The sequence below is a fragment of the Anneissia japonica genome, unplaced genomic scaffold, assembly GCF_011630105.1.
Source record: "Anneissia japonica isolate Jap-2015-1 unplaced genomic scaffold, ASM1163010v1 scaffold288265_len830512_cov201, whole genome shotgun sequence".
Taxonomy (NCBI): Eukaryota; Metazoa; Echinodermata; class Crinoidea; order Comatulida; family Comatulidae; genus Anneissia; species Anneissia japonica.
The window spans coordinates 177,624-201,584 of NW_022752171.1; the positions used below are offsets into that span (position 1 = coordinate 177,624).

The 23,961-nt window shown below is 33.1% G+C and overlaps 1 protein-coding gene across 10 annotated transcripts in view; it reads left to right on the forward strand.

Moving 5' to 3' along the window:
- Window positions 1-18,585, forward strand: part of LOC117122145 (RNA-binding protein Musashi homolog 2-like) — a 108,567-nt gene extending 89,982 nt beyond the window's left edge. For 2 of the 10 annotated variants that reach the window (XM_033267633.1, XM_033267638.1), the window contains exons 10-15: window positions 1,099-1,152; window positions 2,653-2,721; window positions 7,832-8,032; window positions 8,471-8,664; window positions 9,758-9,760; window positions 13,038-18,585. In XM_033267633.1, coding sequence (XP_033123524.1) covers window positions 1,099-1,152; window positions 2,653-2,721; window positions 7,832-8,032; window positions 8,471-8,664; window positions 9,758-9,760; window positions 13,038-13,097 — 581 coding nt within the window. In that variant the 3' untranslated portion in view covers window positions 13,098-18,585. Of the gene's footprint in view, window positions 1-1,098; window positions 1,153-2,652; window positions 2,722-4,152; window positions 4,389-7,831; window positions 8,033-8,470; window positions 8,665-9,757; window positions 9,761-10,788; window positions 10,848-13,037 lie in introns of those variants that run through there. The other 8 variants (XM_033267640.1, XM_033267641.1, XM_033267642.1 and 5 more) reach the window with 6 other exon arrangements.
- The last annotated feature ends 5,376 nt before the right edge of the window (window positions 18,586-23,961 follow it).

The window sequence follows — 23,961 nt, forward strand, 5'->3', positions numbered from 1 at the left end:
TTTCGTGCAAAGTACTTGTGAGGCAGTGAGTAAAATATCAATCACGTTAGGTAGACAAGGACAAATACACATCATGAGCACACCTTACAGACTATTTAACAAAAATTGACCAATCAAAACAGTTGTATTTAGCGCAGAATTTTACTCTGCGCATGCTAAAAGCGCATCTGCTGAGCTGTGCCTATGCAAGGTTAGTAGCTGAGAAATATTCTCTCATGTGCGATGGGCTCCTTAGTACTTTAAGAGCAACGGCTTTGGTTAAGATATTACTGTAATTCTTATGCATTAAGCCCCTAGTAATTATTCTAATGACAATAAGGTTATTGGAAAAATTGAGTGTTCCTGCTAGGGGTTAATGCATTAAAACTAATGTCTTTGATTTTGTTTGTCATCTTCTTGACCCAAATATTAGTTCTTATAAATCGGTTCATTCTAATGACAAGTAAGGTTATTTGAAGAAATTGTGTGTTTGTGCTGGGGTTTGAAATGCATTAAGATGAATATCTTTGATCTTCATGACTTAAATGTTTGTCTTATAATCACAATTTCAAATATATTTTATTTATTGACTGTTTACAAAGTATAAAAAAAAATAGAAAGGACAAGCTAATCAGTTTCCAAAATAGCACAAAAAGAAAATGTGAAAAAAAAAGGTTTTTTCACTGTCATCTTGTGTGAAATATGAGTAAAAAGAAGAAAAAATTATATGCGGTTTTTTTTTGAAGTAATGATTCTTTTACATACAATGATTCTAGTTGCCTTTCTGCCGAGGCATCTATTACGTTCTTTTACATTCTTTGATGCAACTACAGGTGTCCTATTATGGGATATAAGATGCTGTAAGCAAAAAAACTATTCTGATCTTGCCTTGCTCAATATTGTCGTAATATATGGAATATATATTAAGCATAGTGCGACGGTGGTCTCCCCAATTTGATTAGTGGGAGCTCCGAGTGCTTACACTGTTGAACAAATACAAACATTTTTTTCCAAATATTTGAACAACCTTGTAAAGAAAATGGTTGGTTCCGATGTTGTTCAAAGCAGTATGTGTTGACATTGTGTTTGAGAAACAAGTTTGGGCTTTTCTATTTGCAGATGGGGAGATGTTAGTGGATGTTGGTACAGGCCTCATCAATGGACAGTACCTAGGTATTCATCAGCTTTTTATTTCACACCTTAATGGTAGAGTAAACAAAAAACGATTATATACTAATGTATTATGAACAGTTGCATGATGGAGCTTTCACTGTATTTAAAGGATAGGAAGGCAGATAGTAATATGCAATTAGTAGAGTTGCATATCATATACTAGTGGAAATTATTATACAAAGATTAGATTAATGCTTTAAAAAAAAATTCCTGAGAGTGTGCTAGGAATTTCTTTGATTAAATACTGTCAGTATTAAAAGCTAATTTAAAAACATGTTAGTCGCAACAAAATTGGAATCCATCACTCATTTCTATACAAAGTTAATTCTATATTTTAAGGTTTTAATTTTTAGTTATTGCTTTTGTTTGATTTTGTTAAAGGATAGAGTAAGGTTGTAGTTTGAAGCATATTGTTAAGAATAAAATAAATAAAAAATTGTAATTTACTTACCTTAATATCCAGAAATGTAATGAGCATTATTTTACTCCAGTCTGAACTCTGGTAATTTAGCATGTATAAGAAATAAATTTTAAATAGCTATCAACGGAATTGTCATTGACAAAAAGTTCTAATAATGTAATTATTATTATTTAAAGCTTGTTAATTATCAAATTATAAATGAAGTTAAAATTCATTCATAAATTTATTCTCCTTTGCATTAAAAAATAGATTTTAAATGTTAGAATTTTGATGTGAATGCACTTTGAAATCAAGATTAAAGGGATTAGTATATAGATCTTATATTATTAAGTCAGCTCCAATTGGCTTACAAGTGCTGTTGAAAAGAAATTCACTGGTTACGTTCAAGAGTGTATGCTACTTGACTAGGTTAGCTTAACAATGTTTAGAAAGTCTCATACAAGTCTTAAGATTTTCAGAAAATTCTTATTTCTAAACGGATCCAATACAGATGAGACATGTCTCAGTGTATATGCATGTCGATAACCCATATTTAGACACTCGTTAATTTGGTATCATCGCATCAACTATCGAATCTGCTTAGATGCAAGACCCAGGCCGTATGCACAGCATGTACGCCAAAAGATTACTGGTGCCAAAAGGTGTGATCAAAGCTGAAGTTTAGCGTTACACAGGTGCTTCTTCAGAGCTGAATAAATTACGAAATGCCTCGGGATGTTTCTACAAATATTATTTGATAAAATAGTCTCCAATAGGATTAGAAAAGTAGAATAAAGGTTATATAGCAAAGAAGTAGTAATGCCGAAGTGATTGGTATATGAAACTGTAGGATGTACGTTTTCCAGCTTGTAGGCGTTAGTTTTGAATATTTTAGCTGTCCGCATTAATATATTTCATACAAGTTTGTAATCCTTGCTGGTATTTTTTCATACATAATATAAATTTTGCTTGCTATATATTTAAATTTTGCTTGCTGTGTATTTAGATTTGCTTGTTTTATTAACTTAATTATATCTTAAATGTACTTTATGATTTTGAATTATTTGAATTCTCATTGTAATGTCTTTTCCTTCTTTAAGCATATCCGACCAACTTCGCTGCAATTGGACGAGGATACCCACATTATTCGGCAATTCCATACTTTGGTGGTAAGTTTTAAAATTGTTCTAAGTAGATACAACAGTGTGTAGTACAAGTAGTATATCTCAGAACTCAATAAAATTAGTTGTATATCTTAGAATGAAATCGATAGTAATAATTCATTTTATGTGTTTTCTGACACAAAAATGTGAATATAGACATTCAACAAAACAATTATATTGACTTGCTCTTGTTAAAGACAATCTTATTAAATAAAATCTATACGAATGCTTATTAAACATTCAATTCTGTTTCGGTTTGAAAAGTAGAGTACATCTTAAGAAGAGATTGGAGTAGCACTGTGAAATACTATGATGACAAGTGTTAAATTCGTCAACTTTCTCAATTCATTATTCTAAAAATCTTGACAGTTTGAATCCTCTTATGAATTTATAACAAACTCAGCTTTCATTTGAATTATCAAGGCACTGGTCCAGAAATATCACTATTGATTCTCAAAAATGAATTATATATGATAGGCTTATGTTTGACACTATCATTCAGATGACAATTATTAGGTGATATATATAGCAATATAATTAATATAAATTTGCCTAATGAAGTCATGGAATTAAATTTGCATATAAATGTAATGGCATTTGCCAGGGTGTGTGTCTTTGTGTGGCTAGAAAATAAAAATATGATTAAAATTGCATCAGTCAACCTTCTACTCAATTAGTTCCCTTATAGAGTATAGTAGAGTCTGCATATAGCTTGATTAACACTTAGATGTGACTGCAAGTATTAATAATACTACTAGAAGACCACACTAATAGCATTTTCTTCATAGACTAGCTACCACTCTGTCCGTCTCGTTTTGTCCATCTTCATTCCAAATATCAAATATTACTATAGAACTACGTTAGTATTACCGTATTAGTAGTACTCGCTTGATAACTTTATCTTACTCTGTTACTGTTATCAAATGTGTTGCTTTTTTTACGAGGGACAAATTATGCTCAACAAATAGCATTTCTTTGGAGGGGTGATAGAATGTATGTCAACGCAAACAAAATTTGCTTTTGTTGAATCAACGAATTGCATATCAAATTTTGGATACATATATGTGCAAATAAAATCAAAGATCTTTTACGAGTCGCCAAGAGAAGTACTGTACACATTTTTTTTTCCACAGATGTTTGAAAGTGTAAAATACACTTTCATTCCTATAATTAGCTTGTTTCAGCCAAATTCCAAAATATAGTGCATATTAATGAATCAATTGCAAAGTGCTCCAAAAAACAGGCTTTAAATTTTGAAATTCCCAGCAATAATTAATGTATACGTAGTGAATGATTTATCGCCTTACTTAAAAACTAAATTACCAAGAAATATTTTGCATTCTTGCATTGAATCATAATTTCGTGATATGATCGTTGATCTTAAGAACTTTGTGATGGTGAAAATAAGATACATGTCATTTGAAAACTCATTTGAAGGCCTCCGCGGATATTCCAGCTCTGGTCAGGGTTATCCAGGAAGGAACAGTCGACCGGGTCGTGCTGGCTTCTCCGGCTATCCGAACACATCAGGTAAAATGAAATGCCTGTTACAAGACCATAAAATTCTGAACACCAATTCTATTGTATTTTATCTTTTACACATGTTGACACTAAACTCTGAGTGTGCTTTTTATCTATTTGTCTCTTCATTGCTTTAAATTATTAGATGTAGCTAACAACTTAGAAATATCAATAGGTGCTTAAAATACCTTTTTTCCTCCAACACACCCACACACAAGTAAATATTGAATTATTAAATATAATGTGCATCCAAATTTACAAAAAAAGTATTTATTTTGAATTCATATGAATCAATATCATTTGACATTTTAGGCTTTTGTCTAAATATTGGTTCTTAATGCGACTGTGTAATGTTAATTTCAAAACATTGAACCAAAATTTGAGCAGGTAAAAAAAACATCAGGCCATGGATAAAACCTGGGTATTCTGCTTGTGAGGTAGATGCTTACCCAACATGCCTCCTACACAGGAAGTAGATGTAATTGAACGTCATTCATCCTCATGCTTAAGAATGGCCCAACATTAAATCATCATTCAATTTGCATTTCACACAGATCATTTTAATAAATACTAAAAGAGTTTAAATATAATAACGTGAAAAGGAAGAGACAACGTGGGTGTGGTTTCACTTTTTTCACTGAATTGAGTCAAATGGTTGCCAGAAAATTTGTAGAACCCATAATAGTAATTTATTTATTGAAAATTGAAATATATTTTCGAATACAGTAGTACATACCTAAAGTTTGCTGTGCCCATATTATTTATGATGTTAATTTGCTGTGAAATTTGTATATCGTTGTAATATATATATCTTACACCCTTTATGTGTTATTACAATTGAATTTTTTTTTGGAAACACTGCATAGTACATATACTCTATCAAGGAAATGTTGAAGCTATATTACTTAAATTCTAACATGCTTCATAATTTAACAATTTTGATTGGAAAACTATATAAACTACATTTAAGTACTACCATATATGGAATTGGTGATGGTCATATATATATACATGCAAAAAAATTAATCTATTTGCTATTGACAGTTTTTGACAAGATAATAAATATCAGAATTTAAATAATAAAAGATATAAAGTAAAATCTATGAAATGCCCAAAAAAATGCAAATAATGTATTTATTTGTACTTTTTAAAAGGTTCATATAAGTTGTGAACTTTTTTTGAGATGCAAATTAAAATTATTGCCTATTTATACACATTTTATTAAGATAACCTTTAAAATGGTACTAAACAGTGGGTGTATATTGCTTCATTCTATGCAAGAGAAAATATTTTCAGGGCCGTAACCAGGTTTCCTATAGGCCAAGTTTAAATCAGAATAATAAACAAAGTTATGATAAAATACTACTACAGTTTTAACTTGGTTAATCCCCATGGTTACAGGCCTGATTATTTGTACAGCTGTTTTTTGCTAAGGACATAAGATAAAATCAAGAAACACTAAAAATTGCAAATGTTTGAAATACTCATTTAAAATGATGAAATAAGTTATCCAGTTGTAATGAGAATGACGTCAAAAGTTTTTGCTTATTTTTATACTTTTTTTACTAAGAACATCCTAAAAATGATTACTAACCAATGTAAAGATTTTGCTTCAATCTGTGCAAGAGTAATATTGTTTACACATCTGTTGGTGAGGACATTTTTTAATTAAAAGCTAATAGCTAAGTTACATTTACAATGTAGCTGCAGCAGTTAAGTAATAAATCATATTTTTATGTTTATGACTCAACACAGGTTTACAAAAGTATTAAATATTATCAATACTTTATATTTTACACACCTATTTATTCGTTAGTTGTGATACCTCACATTTTGAATATAAATTTAAAAATGTAATATATTATCATTAATATGATACAATTAGGTTATAATATTATGATGCATAAAATATGAAAACCAATTCAGATTAAAGACCGGAGCTAAATCAGGCTAGAATAACAAATTAAGTTACTTGATACGGATTTTCCACAATTCATATCTAATAATACATGAATAACATGAATTGAATCTCTTGCCATTTTTGCATATCTTAAACCATCAATAAGTGAAGATAAAGAAACTATCCATTAAGAGCCATGGTAAAGGTTAAGACAAGTCAAAGCAGATCCCACATCTAGAGTTATGCATTTTTTAGGTGAATATTATTACACATTGTACAGTTAAGGTTGATACTAAATCTAATGGTTAACGAAAATGTAATTGCAGATGTGCATTAGATCACATACAGCCAAAACATTGAATGCCAAACGCGTTAAAAGCCGTACAAGATTAGATACGGGCTCAAGATTAATTAGTGATGTCAGATCGTGGAAGAGCTATTCTAAGGTTATCATGACTCATGTTTGTGAAAAGTTGAGATCAATAAATTCGTCCTCACAAGGAGTGACCCATCAGCATTCCGTGGCATCTCTGATGACTTTATTATAAAGCCTTAGTCTCGAGGATACAGGGGAGCATAGATTGCCGCCAGCGGATTGAGCCTATCGTGTACAAAATCATTTGCGGAATGCAATAAAATTGCTCATCGCTCGAGGTCTTCTACTGTAATCACGTTAGACTGAAATATTGTGTTCATTTTGACTGCCTAATTCAAATGGCTTCTCTTCTCTACCGAATTACCATTGCTATTTATCTCTCACACTTTCTTAGCCTAATCAAAGATAATCTGTAGAAACAGATTGAGAAAAGTAGGTGAATTAGGGAGAATTGCAGTAATATTACCTGGATGCTGATTTTAGCCATTGATTGCAAGTCAAAACCCCTTGTTAATAAGTCAGCCACCCCATTGTTGAATAGACTAGTCTGAGAAATAAAATGGACATTTGCTTCAATCTGGAAAAATGTCATATTAGATAAACACAAATTATATGGATAAACATTAAAATACATTTGTCAATTGAGTTTTTGACATTTACATTTATATTCCTATCATGTGATCTACATTTTATAAATATTCATAAGCCTTAAGAAAATGAGTAAATATTATCACAGCTGGATTTTACTGTTTAATATATTCATGCATATAATTTGCATCTTCATGAATATAATATGCATTATTCACATGTATAATTTGCATAATCATGTAATGTTTATACATATGGATGTGCATTATAACATTCTTTTGAAGCATTTCTTGATATGTTTGTCATCTGCAAAAATGATGATTCTGTTTTTTACAATTTCTATTTCAATAATATCCACTGAGTAATTATAATTATTCTCTATGTGGTCTTCTTCTTTGCATATTTATTCATATCTATTAACATAATTATTTTGATGTGCTTTTGTATTCATGATATAAGATCTATATAACTACCTAACATTTATATCATCAAATATATTAAATTTATATTTATTTAGGTCAAATAATTGGAGAAACCATTACATTTGTATTGTATTGCAATTATTAATCAAAATTAGAATACTTCGTCTGATTGGTGGTTAGGGAATCTGGTTCCTGATTGGTTTGACTGGAGTAACCAAGAAATTGGGTCTTTTTACTTAGTACTTAAAAAAAATATCTGCGAAAAAAAGAACAAATATTATGAAGGTTGTCGTATCGTTTAATACTTAGGCTTTGCATCGTACCCACCTGGCAGTTACGTTTTACCGGCCGGTGTTGCGCAAACTACAGCCGACCGTCGTCCAGGAGCACTGCCATATTCCCTGCCTGATTATGGCACAGCTGGCCCTGCCCAGCGCACTGCTACAATCCAGCGGACTGATGCAGGTACGCTGCTACACGAGTTAGGGCGGGACTACCATCATCATCAGGGTATGTGTATTAATATTCTAGCTTAAAACTAGGTTATTTCTCCTTATCGTTGGGTGTTCTCTTAAGCCAAAGGTAACACTAAGTATAGTTTTCGAATTTTTGCCCAGCCCAAGTTCAAATTTTCACTGTTGTCTGCTCTTTGCATGTTTTCTCGTAGCTGCACGCTTTTCTGAAATTAACATTGCATTTATGAAGATTGAGTTGTTAACTTTTGTGCTTAATAGTAATAATAATAATCATTAGTATTATCAGATTTATATTTAAGGGATTGATGTTTCAAATTTGCTCTTACTATCAGTTCAACTGACACACTTAGGTTTGTGCACACAATAACCAATCACAACCACTTAGCCTCAGTTCCAACTTTTATTATGACAGTTAATGCCCTAATTTCGATAATGCATTCCTTCATAATATTTTTCTTATTTTTATTTATAGTTATGAACAGCTATGCACCGGCAGGATTTGCCCAGTCACCCTCTCCACTAAGTGGACGTGGATTCGGGGCAACTAGCAGCCCAGGACCCAATGATATCTACGCCAGCTCAACAGCCCAGGATAGCATTCTTGGTGGAAGGTTTCAGCTGGCTCCCAGTCCTCAGCCATCATCTTTTGGCTTAGACATGGGACAGGTAAGAATCTGATGATATTATATTGCACCTCATTTGTCTAATACAAAATTTTTGAGATAGATTTTGCTTGATTTACTAAATTATTAACCTAATGCACAGGTTAGTGCAAAATTATTGTAAACAATTTAAAATAAGTAACATTCAAGCATTACCAAAAAAATTGGAGTTTATTTCAAAATTTTTTACAAAATAGCAAATGATTTAAATAAAAGAATACATTACAGTGGTTATACAATACCCTACCGATCTTATGCTATTTCAATGACATGGGAAAAAATCTTGAAAGATTTATCTTCGGTTTATTAGAGAATCACTTTATGTACTTAAAGTACCTCTGCGAAAAATCCCACTTTGTAAACGATTTGCAATTTTGCCAAACATTTAGCGAGTCAAAATGTCTCCATGGCGTATTAGCCATTCATATTTCAGTTACAACTCAAAATAGTTATTCAGTAAGGTCAAAATATTTTGTCAAAAACATACTTGAATAAGAAAGTAATCAAAGCAGTAATCAACAGAAAGTGACATCAGGAATTGAAACTGCCTTATTTACTTAACAAAAACTCCAGATAAATGATGTAATTAAAAGGCAATTGTACTACAATAACACCTGTATGCAAATTACTAGAATAAATATGGGTATGGACAAACCACAGCATAATTTTTCTAAGAATATAAAATTTTACCCATTAAACTGTTTGATTTCCAGTTTGTCAGTTCCACAATTCTGAGGGATAATTTCTACAATCATAAAGGCAACAGAGTGATTCCCTCATAATAATTACAAAATTTTGAGATAACAATACTATATTTCCGATGGAAAAAGTCTCAATCCTTATGGGACAATCCCACTGAACATTCCAATAATTTTGATGACGCTGTCCTAAAATTCTGATGGAATAATTTCCCAATTACCTTACAATAAACTATATTACTTGGACCCAATGCAAGTTGTTTTATATTAAATAAAAAGTGGGTTTTTTTTTATTGAATTCTGCAATTAACCTCAACCAATTACATATGCATTTTTCTTTTCTTTTCTTTTCTTTCCAAATTCCTTGCATTACATTGCGACGTACCGTTTACCACACAGAAGGTACGCGATTAGATTGCTGTAGAATCCATTGTGATTGATTTTCCATTACATAATATATATGTAGATTTACATATCTTTATATATATACATATATATATATATATACACATTTTTAACATTTTATATTTGATTCACAGCATTTTATTTATTAGTTTTTAGTGGATAAGGAATTGGCGTTGACTAATTGTAGTTAGCACACAGTAATTGTTCTTGATGGTTCACTCCCAGCTTTGTTTGCCTAAATACCACCTTGCCTTTGTTGTTTGGTTATGTTGTTGCATATACTGTGAAAATATGGGTAATCCCCTGTGCTCCTGCTCTATAATACCCACCCCCCTCTCCCCTTGCAAATGGCCGCAAAGTAATGTAAACATAGTATGCAATGTACCAATACTGTATACATGGTAAACAAACTTGATGAGAAAAAAATATTGTGCATATAATGGACCAATGGGACAATAACACAGCCTAATAATTTGGTGTCATTTTTGGGTTGGATTTTATTTAGCTTAAATCTGGAGTGGGGGTGGGGTTAAATTACATTCAATAAAATTTGCTAACAATAGCTTGAAATAAATGCAAAAAAAAAAAAAGTGACGCTCACTGTTTTAAACATTGTTTCGAAAACATTGTTTCAAACTTTCATATTTTGCCCATTAACACTGCCTTAAAAAAAAAAATCAAATTTTGAGTGCAGAGGCCATCCATTGCCTATACAACTACATCTATAGGACTATCGAGTCAAAATTAATTTAACCTAATATAAAATATACTGGTATCGCCAGAATTGTAATAGATATATACATGGTTGCTAAGGAACAGCTTAGTGTAGTAGCAGTCATGTTTTTTTTAATGTTAATTTCAGCAAATGGTTTGTTTTGTGACATAATCTTGCCACACCTAATGCATGTTCATTTTTTTGATGCTTTGAAATGACCATATACTTCCCTGTGTGAATCATCATATAATTTCTTATTCTCTCTTTCTCTTTCTCTTTTTTTTCCCCCTCATCCTCTGTTTAATACTAGGGCACTCTGATAACGTCTTTTCCAAATGGATACATCCAATAAGCTGACATCATGTGGAGGTAGATATGTGATCTCACTTTAAATTGTCTTGTACTGTAAATGTTCCAATAAGTGCATTGCCATGGCGCTTATGAAATTTTAGGGCGTTTCTTTGCACCACTTACTACATTTGAGAGCGGAGCTTATTACAAATTATTGTACTTTCGATGGTAATATACATTGTATACGGGCCTACCCAGCTAACAATATTACGTTATAAGAACTTTGTAATAACATTATGGTTTGGTGTTAAAAACGTTCCTTTGTAGAACAATAAGTACGTACTTATATCCTAATTTCACGTCATAACATTTGAACGTTCTTGCAACATTGTGTGAACGTTGTTTTGTGGCATAAACTAACAACAACTTTTTATTATTATAAAAATGTTTCATGTTTGCTGGGTATCTGGCTTGTTGCAATGTTAGTAATATTTAATTCATGAAAAATTGGTTATTAACATATTGTGATAATACGAACATCAAAACATGTTAGGTATGTATTCTTGTAGCCATGCCATTTATTGAAAATAAAATACAGCTAATCAAGGCAGTGCACTTATTTGAGAGATGCGCTTAATGGAACAGTTACAGAAGTTGTTGCAACCTGCTATTTGAAAGTATTAAAATGAATTTGCAGAAGTAGTGGAATGCAGAAATAACCCAAATAGTTGTCTTGCAACTTTTCATTTATTTTTCTGGATTAAAATCAAAGTCTAATCAATTTTTTATTGGCAAAACCAAAGCAGCATTGTCTTGGTACAAATATTTGTTTTAATGTTGTAGAAAATGTTTTTGGAACAGCAGGTACAATATTGCCGTCTGTATACAATTTATCGAGAATCACCTTAGGGTGTACTTAACTGTAATATTACATCACTTGAAGTCCAGAGGTAATTGATCTAACCAAACTACAGTAAAAGATCACCTTCTGTTCGATTCAGGAGAAGACCTCATGAATTTATATACCATTTTCATCTTTTGAAAGCATTGCAATGCTGCTTAGCAAATTCATTTTAAAATCTTATTCACAATATTTGATGATGCAAATACAGTAGATTTGGAACATGGCCGATTTGCAAGGAATGTTCTGAAAAATTGATATAGTGTTGTGCTTGGAAGCCAGCTAGCTTTGGAAAGATCATGAGCAGCATTCAACTAAAAATGGTTATTGAATTTTACCTAAGGCGATACACTTTCATTCCTTCTTTAGTGAACCCACCACTCTTTATAATTCAACTAAAATAAAGATTAATTTAGCTAACCACTGACTCAAAATTTCCAAATATGTTGTTTCTGCCTCGTAACTAAAAAAATATAAATTTATCGGATTACTGAACCATTAACATCGTAATATAGCTCATTTTTATGACCCTAGGTGTGCACCCTCTATTGCACATCTTCCCAAACACAGTCGTATTCCTTAATTCCTTAATTATTTAATTTCTGTTGTTCCTCCTCCGCCTAGATGCTTGTTGCAGAAACATTTTGCTAACTGTGAAAACCCTATTTACAGCCCTCTTTTGACAATCGATCAAAATTAAAAAGTTTGCCAAAAAAGGAATAAAATCGTCTCATTAAGATCTATTGTTTATCTAACCTTAATCATGCTATAAACACAACACTATAGCTTAAGCACCTAACCAAGCCTTTGATTGGAAATTGGCAGGAAAGAGCAACATGTATTATTAAACACTAATTTTTACAAGAAATCTGTACATTTTTACTACAGTATTTTTCAGGTGGTTTATAAAATTGATCATCCTGTTGTATGTATTGATATGAAGTAAATTCCCAGTTTTGTCAAGGACAATTCTTTGATCCAGTTATTAGGCATCTAATAAGATGTGTATTTATTGTTATTAATAACTTCCCATAACTAAACTGTTTTGCCCTTTTCTCTCATTTGCCTTTTCCTGCCATTCTAATCCTAGGCTTGTATTACTATGGGAAATTTTAAAAATTTGTAAATTAACATCATTTTAACGATCTCGGATTTCATCAGCTAACACAATTTTGCATGAATTGTATATTGACAGTGATTGATAAGAAATAATTAATATACTAAAGTCCATTTAGTATTTTGATTATCGATCCTCACTCGTATACTGATATGTATATTTTATTGTTGTTTACATGATTATGACATGAAAATTTTATTCATGAACTAACTTGTATTGTTATTCATTGTATATTGTTTCTAAATTCTAGACTGCAAATGGTGGACCGAATTCAGGTTATCTGTCTGGAATGCAGGGAGGACGATTGTAATGAGTTGAGATTAATGAAAGTTGAAAGAAAGTTTGAGACAGAAAGGAGAATTCAGATCAACGTGCAGTTCCATCATTCAGTATCTCCTTCATGCCAAAGGATATATACAGAGACGCAATTCAGGGAAATAGAAAATTATTGTCTGCAGGGATGGAGATAAAAAGAAAGCAAGCACCCAAACACATTCACAACACCGAGTATAGTGGCAATAGATTTGTGGTGGCACGCAACTGGATCAAGAGTTGCGTGTACTACACTTGCGTGAATTATGCACATGCACTTATATATGTGCATCTGGAGAGTATAGCATCTTGTAAATTTATTCCAGTAAACTGAGGAGACCTGGTCATGTGATCAAGTTTAGTCATCACTTATTGGTTGTATGCATGTTGACCTTTTTCCGTTTCAAGAGTTTTTTGCCAAAATTCTCAGTGTGTAAAGTAGTAGTCCCAAGCAAATCAGTAAATAGTATGTCGTTTCGTTCCTGTTTTTCTCCCAAACTTGTAGATATATACTGTTGGTGTGACAGCCATATGGATGGTGTTAAATTTTCTCGGTGTTTTGAAGTGTATTTTCTTATAACTTTATTTAATTTGACTTAAGCAAAAAAAAAGAGTTTCTCTTTACTTTTAACTTCAAAACGTGGTATTAAGTGGGTTCCAGTTGTATGCTCTGTTGTATAATGAGACCTCTATTAAGGTTTTATTATAGGTGACATTTTAACAACTAATTCTTTAGTAGTAGTTTTAGTCTTTTAACTAGTATTAATTGTAAGACTCATTCTTTTCTTTTGCACAATTTTAATCGCTTTAGCATTGTCATGTAGATTAAGTTTATTTAAGGGTATATCGTAATAATATTATATATTAATAAATACTGAAAGTTTTGCATACTTTCAACCAATTTTTATTTTTGTTCCATTTTTTGTGCCAACTGGAATCCAAAGAAAAGAGAGACAAGTCTATTTAAAAAAACTAGAATTAGCATTTGGACGTTGAAGGTGAATGTATTTTGAAGAAAAAGTTTACTTGCAATACACAAATTGTTAACCTTTAAACCTGTACTTATTTAATATAATAAATCTGGACTACACAATATGCGATAAATATATAAAAATTGTTATGTAAGCATTTTTTTTCTTTTTACAAACGCTTGTATTTTTTTTTTTGTTTCCATTGCAAACAAAAGTCGTGCTGTAATTATGTAAATTATTTGATGTATTCTGCTCTGTGTTTCTAGGTAGATATCTGTAGAACCATAATTTGCATGCGTGTATCAGGACAAGATAATAGACTATTATGTTTAGTTGGTAGCAAATTTCACTTTTATCTGTAATAATATTTAGCTCTCTGTACAGTTTTGTTGGAAGAAGAATATGTTATTGCAGTGTTACATCAGTTAGTAGAAGAAGAGTAAGCAAGAACAATCAAATTACGATATTGGTAGATAATTAAATTGTATTGCCATTTTCGTAGGTTAACAGTGATAGATATTTTACAGTACACAAACTCTACTGCAGTACAAGTTCTGTGTTTGTACCTCGTAGATAGGTATGTCTGTTACACTTGCCTATATCGGGTAAGATTTTAAATTACCAAAGAAATTGTATTGGGCGAAATTCTCAAGATTCCTAAAGAATCGATTCAGACGCCACATAATAATATAATTGTACATACAGAATGATAGTCTATCTATCCAGACACAGAATTTCACTCCAATCAAATAATAGTCTGGATACTATAGACTTGTAATGCATTGATGAGTTAAGTAAAAATAAATAAAATGGTGTCAGCGCTCTATTTACCCTTTTTCATTTGGAATTAGTTTTGTAAATAAATAATTTCAGTACATTACAATTTATTGTAAATGAAATGTACAATTTACCATTTGTATCCCATCATATTAGGACAATAGGGTAAAGTGGTATTGTATTATCTTTTTTTTCACAATAATTTATGTATTTTGCATCCCTATTTTTTTGGGGAGAATTAAAAATGATTTTTAAGAATAATTTTTCTTTATATATTTTCAATTATAATTTAACACAAATTTTCTCAAGTCAATGTTTTACACAAGTATCTCTAACACAGTATTTTTTTATCCTATGCTTTATCTCTCATTTTGTGTTTAGATATTTGGTACTCATCTCCAATCCTGATTGTCACTTTTTATTTAATAGTTTAGACAAATGTAGAATTAGTTAACTGTAGTTTAAGTGACTAGAATAAGAATCAACGGTTTTATTCAGTTAAGTTGGCATTCAAAGGAAGGTTAAGATAATTATGCAACAGAGGTTAGTAACAGTATGACTACTGCCCTCACCCCTTGTAATCCGGGATCGTTTCTAGCAACATAGTTATTCTGAAGTGCTTTTACTGTACAGCATGGGAATGGCTATGATGGAAAATATAGACCTATAACTCAGTCTAGCTTCATTTTCAATGAAGTATGCTATTTCACTTTTTCAATTTATAACATCAGAATATATATATATATATATTCATATATTTATATGTATATCTCACACTATTTGACTTTACTGTATATACTATTCAGTGGTCTGATTTATTTTTTAGACAAAGTATACCCTAGTTAAGCTAAATTTACATGAGACACGATAACGACACAACGACGACATATCGTCACGTGGTTTGTATACACTGCGCACATCTGTATCGTGTCGTGGTCGTGTCATTATCGTGTCTAGTGTAAATTTAGCTTTATAGAAATTTCGGTATAAGACCCTTGCCTGAAACATTGACCCATCTTTGAATGCTGCTTAACTGTTAACATAGATAATAAGGATTTTGTTAGTAATTTAATTCTTTCGTTTTGTGGGAGCTATTTGGTATGTTGTATGTAAATTAACACTTAATTGTATTGTAGTTTAGAAAAATTATCTCGGATAATGGTTTCGAGCAGTGAACGTAATATTGACAGCTCATGGGATTTTTAATTAGGTGATTGGATGGGGTGGGGTAAGATTTATATCAATGTCATTGTTTTATTCCAAGCAGTGTACATCATGTTTGGAGGTGATCTTCACCGTTTTCTCAACATATTTATGTTAAGGTATTGGTTGTGAATTTGACATGGTTGGCTCGTTGTGTACCCCAGCATGATAGGTGTTTGATGTAAATTAATTGTCCAAAATCTGGCAATTCAATTTTATCGTATCAGTCTAATTTTTCTGTTGAAATTCAAATCGGATCTGTTTATCAGCTGTAATTTGCAGTATATTGAACCACCCTAACCTTGATTCTTCAATGTTTTTGTGACAGTATGTAATGTGGTAGAAATTGTACAACTTTCTGGTGATTTTCAATTTCAGAAAAAATATCTCATATCTTAAAAATTAAAATGATTAATGGGTTGTACATGTCCACTGTGAACAGCGAACAACCCATTGTCCATGGTGCTTGTTTTGGCGGGAAACTAAAATCGTGCCTACGTAAAACAATAATAGAGTTAGATCTTGTTCACAATAGCATTGTTATGTTAAAATCTTGTTAGAAAGTACTGGTTAGAGGGTTATTTTACAACAAAAGGCAGAACCACCTTTAGTTAATTTCATGCTATATGTAAATGTATTCCTGAACTGTTTTACACATGTATAAATTTGATGCGAGATTGATCTTAAAATTGATCAAACAAGATGCAGACATGACTAACATGTCTTCATTTGGGCAATGTTATCAAAAGTTTTGCCACCTATATATACATTATGTAAATAAGATGGACTGAATAATTGATCAACCTTTTAACCCATTGTATGAAGTGATATGTTATTGCCTCAAATATCAAGGATTGTGGGAGTGTAGAATTTTTGTGACACGAAATGTTATTCGATTTAGAATTATAATTAGAACCTAAAATTAGATGATAATTAAATAATTTAATGAAAATCATGGGGTATAACAACCGAAAGAGAATTATGCATTATTGACAATTAATAATTATGATGTATTTTACCTACTTGTACATAAGAGTGCAGTTTTTATGTCCTACGGTACATCAAACTGTGAGGGCGCTATAAATGGAAATGCAATGAAAGAAGTGGACTGAATTATTTTTCAAATCAGTTTCTAGGTTTGAGTTGTCGGTAGCATTGTGCAGATTGAGGCCGTAGTATTTAAAGTAGCCAGAGTTGATAACTTCTTGGAATAACACGTTCTACTGTCAGATCCAACCATGATTTATGTTATGCCTAAGTACAGTGTTCAGATAGGCCTTTGTTGGCACTGTTTGAATTGATAAAATGGCAAAGATGCCTTGAAACCAAATGCAAAATACCTCTGAGGCATTATTTGTCAGTTTACCGATTCTGACTTGGACATAAGATAATATGGATGATAGAATGTGTTATAGCCAATGTTGTCATACTTACTTGAGTGTAGTCACGTTAAATTGTACATCAGTCCCTGTAAACATTGCCACACCACTGTATTGTCAATCCACACTTTAGTGTATAAACATCATATTTTATGCGGATCTAATATAGCAATAATTTAGGTGGAAAAATGACAACCCACGCTGTGGCAATATTTGCGGCGAGTATAGTGTAAAATAACCACAAGGACCTGTTTGAAAGCGTGTGCAATGCTTTCAAGCCTAAATTGGACCAAGTTGTACAGTGAATAAAAATATCACAGAGGCTTCATAATAATATTTTGCTATGAACTTTAAAGACAAACTATCGCAGCTTGTAGCAGCCTCTGCTTACTAGATATGTTTAATGGTTTTCCAACATGGGCAATTGGTTTCGCTGGCAAAATGCATCGATATATAACAAAAACGGAACAACCTCAAAGGTAGCATAAGACCCTTGTACTTTATTTTCTTCTATTTTTGGCATATTTAAAGATAACTGAAAATATGTATCGGATTGTTTCGTGTGAAGCCATGTTTTTTCTAATTTCGATGTGATAAAATAATGTGAGGTAATTTTTAATGCAATGTGTTTAATGACTAAACAGCTGGCGTGCTCCAGTTGGCAATGTTACGACGACTGGGTCTGCATGTATTGTAACAAACCGATGTAATCAATATTTATCGATTATTATTGATTATGGTAACCTCTTGTCCTACGGGATGAGTATTTTAAATGATCGATTTTCAAATTAAACTCAAATGAGCTGAATATTGTACAAAGCTGACATTTTTATTACAAATTTCAATTGTTAGGCCTCCGAATTACGGTTGCTTAATTGTATACCTGTGGGCCTAAGTAATTTTTATTTTGCGCCTTGATATGTTTTTCTTTTGCGTGTTTTCTCTTATTTTATTTCCGTGTTTTCTCTTTTTTGAGATGGAAAATGATTTATGGAATGCTCATTGAGTCGGTGTGTGAATTAAGATAAAATGGAATACAATATTCAAAACACTATTTGTACAAATAATGACAAAGCATTCAGCAGCCACGTGGCATTGCTGAACCATATTGACACAACGTTATTAAATCGGAAACTTGACAGTGCAAAAACACAAATGCTTGCATATCACTGGTGTGTTGTTTTATTTGCCTCCTAATCATTCATAATTATTTTTCTCATTGCATGCTTGTTCAGTTACATTCTGTAGTTAAGTAGGGAGCTTTTGATTGCACAACACGGTAGCAAGGGTCTGAAGGCTTGCGGAAGTCTCCCAAAAAGTGGGACGGCCTCCCGCAAGCAAGCAAGCAAGGATCTTCCGGAAATTAACCCATAGGCCTACCCCGCAAATTCATAATATTTGCATGTTTTCACTGCTTTATCAATTGTCTCACAGAAGTCATTGCCAATGTGTATCACAATGTGCAGCAAAATAAAATTCAATGCTATGAAAGCTCATAAGCCAGATCAGTGATGGATCTAAAGGAAAGGGAAAGCCCCAGCCCCCCCCCCCAAATTGTATAAAATTTTTTTTAAATGGAGAGAAAAAGATGATCATTCAAATTTAAGTCTGAGAGTGCCGTTTCCAGCCATCTACAGGTGCCATAATCCCGGACATGTTTCTTCTCCCCAACTGGGGATCTTTCCCCAACAGGGCCCGCTCCCACATCCTGGCACCACCCTTGCTCTTGGAATTCACTTCTTCCAACTTTGGACCCTTGTGGTAGGATGTAACATAATAACGTTACTACGAACTTATTTCCGCATGCAAGAACGTTTTCTTCGCATGGATTCTTTGACGAAATATGGCTGAACATAGGTCGATCGTGCATGAGTTATTCCATTGTAGTTGTCTCACAGAAGTCATTGCCAATGTGTATCACAATGTGCAGCAAAATAAAATTCAATGCTATGAAAGCTCATAAGCCAGATCAGTGATGGATCTAAAGGAAAGGGAAAGCCCCAGCCCCCCCCCCCCAAATTGTATAAAATTTTTTTTAAATGGAGAGAAAAAGATGATCATTCAAATTTAAGTCTGAGAGTGCCGTTTCCAGCCATCTACAGGTGCCATAATCCCGGACATGTTTCTTCTCCCCAACTGGGGATCTTTCCCCAACAGGGCCCGCCCCCACATCCTGGCACCACCCTTGCTCTTGGAATTCACTTCTTCCAACTTTGGACCCTTGTGGTAGGATGTAACATAATAACGTTACTACGAACTTATTTCCGCATGCAAGAACGTTTTCTTCGCATGGATTCTTTGACGAAATATGGCTGAACATAGGTCGATCGTGCATGAGTTATTCCATTGTAGCGTCGCATCATCTTGCAAATCGAAAGCTCCCTACTCTGCAGTTAACACTCTTGTAATTTCAGTTGTGCATGCCTATGTCAAAGGTCATGCCAAATACTTTTAATTTATTTTATAATAGTTTGGGCATACAAAACATTTTAAAACATTACATTAAAAATATGAACATTGAAAAAAAAAGACCTGCTGCCATATCCCAGGGGAGACCAAATAGTGCTTGCTAATAGTAAAGGCCTTTTGATTATACAAAAGTATCATATCATAATAACAGTTACGAAGATGCTACTACACTAGTCTACTGTATAAAGATTAACAGACAAAACTAAAAATGCAGACGATTTAGCATGACAGTTTTTTATTAGCCTTCTTGGTTGAAACTTACTCCAAGGAACGAACATCATCCATCAATGTATCTCTTCTTGCAAGATCAGGTGGACAAAGCCTTTTACATGGTGTGCATTATATTTATACAGTAATTTTCATCTCATTTCATTTATATTTTAATCACCACATGAAAGTTGCAGAGATTAATTGGTCCAAAGCACGATCCAAATATTGAAAAAAAAATACAGTTGGCCTATATTTTTATTTACTGTAAAACCAAAAAATAAAAAAAAAATAAAGAAAATTAAAGAGAAGATAATTAAACATAAGTAATAATGTCTTAAAATACAGTAAACATATTTATAAAAGATAATTGATGTACAGGGCTATGATGCACTTTACAGTTTTAATTAAGGAGTACAGTATTAACATAATTTACTGTACTGATATATTTTATTTAGTTTCATCATTTTCTGAATGCTAGCATTGTACCAATACAATGGAAGAATAAGTTGATTTCAAAGCACCTACCTTGGCACCTACTTACTGTAACTCCAGGGGGCGCTGTTGTATTTTGAGACGGTTTGTATCTTATTTTTCGGACGGATATGCAATAGATACATCGGTAGTATTTTTTATCGTATCATTTTTGAGTTAAGCCTCGCCCCTTGGATGTTGCTAAACCCCGCCCTTCGATACTGTTGCTAAAAAGTGTTCAGACGTGCGCGTGTTGCTGGCCCTATTCTGATTAGCCCTGGACTGAAATGCTGTGACAGAACGGTATTTTTTCTCACAAATAAAAACATCACTCCCGACCCTACAGACCAAGTGTATAAAGTATCATGTATTATATGAGACCCTGAATGTCAGCTGATCTAGATAAGGTGGAAGAGTCACCATTAAAAAAAGTGCAAATTACAATTTCTGCAATAAAAGTATAAATTTCTATTGAATTAAAATTAGCCCTACATAATGATTAAAAATTATTGATGTTAAAAAAACAATAGGCCTAATAAAAAAGAAATATGTATTTCTCTTTTTTTTGGATATGGAAATTGGTTTTTTTTTTTTTAAACTGTAGTTAAGGTCCTGTAGCTTTGTATATGTTCGGTCCATTTACGAATCTCGGTTGAGGTGATTCGTATTCTTTATGGCATTATCATTTTTTTTTCTTTCTTTAATGTGTAAAGCCTAGGCCTAAATGATATTCAGCATTTAAATTTCCTCAAGATTAGCAGTGGTGTACTCGTTTACTATTTACTAAGGGACAGGAATTTTTAAGTCTAAAAGCTGGTTGAAGTAAGTTTAGTTACTTTTAATAACAATTTCAGGATGGGGATAGAGTGTTTAGTTGTGAATCACACCAAGAAAAACTCTCATGTCCGAAGACTTGTTTCCAGAGTGGGCTGGTGGCGAATTGGGCAAACACAGACAACCCTTGAAGGATTACCAGAAATAAAAAAATATATATTTACCGTATTTTTTTAATAAACGCCCCTAGAAATTTTTTGTTGAGAAGGCTTTTGAGGGGAGTTTTATTCGAGGGAGGCGTTCCTTTACTTATTTATTATTATTTGGTGTAAAATCGATACGTATATACTCAAATAAACGCCCCAATTTGTAATTACAGTACAACACATGATTACTGCAAAATGTGTCATTGCGCATTCATATAGACGTATAATTGATCCCAACCAGGTTAGGTAAAAATGTAATTCTATTGCAGAGAGCATTATGTAATGTGTTGAAAAATTAGTTTTGTTTACAGTCATTCAGGAGGGAGGAGGTGGAGTGGTGAGGCGCGTTTATTCGAGGAAAAATCCCAAGGGGTTGTCCTCACTTAAAAGATCTGGTCTTAAGCTCAACACTCACCGTGCACAAACCGTCTGCGTATCCATGAATGCAGTATTACGAGTATGTTTATATGATAATAACGATTTGAAATTGTTCTTGTTTATTATTTTATATTTTTAACCAATCTTATTCCAATCCAATCTTAATCTTTTTTAATCTTAATGGGATTTTTGGATTTTTTCTATTTGGATTTTTGGATTTTATGGTTTTTGGATTTTATGGTTTTTTGTATTCTGTTTTTGTCAACTGTAGGCCTAGATGCTTTTCTTTTGTTTTATGATGAAATATAAATAAAGTTCATTGTATTTGTATTGAGGGGGGTTTTTATTCCAAATGAGGCTCTGGAGGGGAAGTTTATTCAAAGTGGGGCGTTTATTACCGTATATATACAGGTTTTTCCGAGTACATTTTTCTCGTTCTAATCTTCAACTGAATCAATAGATATTCACTCTCAACAAGTAGTGAAGTTAAATAACTTGATGATGGTTGATCAAGGTCCTAGCATCCGCTCTACACCACACAAAGCGGCTAAGTTCACACTTCAGAGGAACATGGTGCGTAAAATGAGCAACATATTGATCTCGTTCAAGGATGCGTCCTCGTTTCGGTGGTTTCCAATTAATGAGCATGTGGCAACTTGTGTCCTTGCGGATGCAGACAGAGATGTCCAAAAGGTGGGGGGGGGGGTCCGAAATTTGGGCCGATCAAGACAACAATGTCCTAGGGGTCCGGGGGCATGCCCCCGCGACATTTTTGTGTTCTAGGCGCCCGAAAATGACATTTGAGGCGTTGTGGGCTATCTTTTTTTTTTCTTTCTTTTTTTTACCTCCCAAAAGGGGGATCGGGGCCGGGCCTAAATCCTCTCCTGATTGGATGATGTGACAGTTGTATTTTTACAATTTTTAATACTGTAGTTTCGTGTTGTCCTTTCTGTTAGTTGAAAGAACCTCCCTCAATGCAGGAATGTTATTTACAGCCTTATGTTTTCATGTGTATGTATATCAGGACTATTGGAGGGGGCAATGCAGGAATGTTATTTCCAGCCTTATGTTTTTATGTGTATGTATATCAGGCCTATTGGAGGGGGCGAGGGGTATGGGTTCGTGTCCTACGCTCCGAGGTGGAGGGTTGGGCTGTAACTTTCCCCATTGTTGGAGTCCAAGGACTGGAGGTTTTAGCAAAATTAATCCGCTATCTGACGTCCCACTTGATTCGATTTTTTGGCTTTTGACAGGGAATGAGCACCACACTGGATTCGCCTCTAAGAATTTGCAGTGTTTATTTTATCAATTATTATTTAGTCTTGCCATATGCATGCACTGTAAATGGTCTGTATATATAAATACAAAAATATAGAAATAATTTGCTCACTAACTGCAAGGCGCAAGTAAAATATGCCTGCAATCGGAACTAGAAACTGGGCTGTTTTGTATAAACAATACCTGTACAGGTACTTAGATTTATATACAGTTGCGTGTATTGCACATGGACAATGACTGTATGTAAATCCTAAAGTCTGTTTTCCACTTGCGAATTTATTTGTGCGAGTCGAAAGCGCATTCGGTGAGTCAAATGGCCGAGCGGTTTACTGGAACAGACAGCCCCTGTGGTGGACGACGAGAGTTGCTGGTACCAGGTTACCGGGTAGGACAGACACGAAGGGACCCTTAGGGGCGAAGAAAGTCATTGATCGAGTTCCTAGTCCACATTTCAAGCGCCCTGAGCATCTTACATTAGATGGATTTGTGCGCTATATAAAACTACACTATTATTATAATGCGAGTCGAAAGCAAGTCATGCGCATTCACATTTCTATCAGAGTTTTCGCTTCAGCGAAATCAGTAGTTCGCAGTTTCTACTTTTTGCGAAGTGAAAAAAGGTCGCAACCAATCAGAGCTCAGGAAAATTTATTCTCGCGAATGGAAAATGTCGGCTCATGCGCATTCACATTTTTACCAGTTTTTGCTAGCAAAAAAATGTGCAACCAATTCGCGAGAAATCAAAA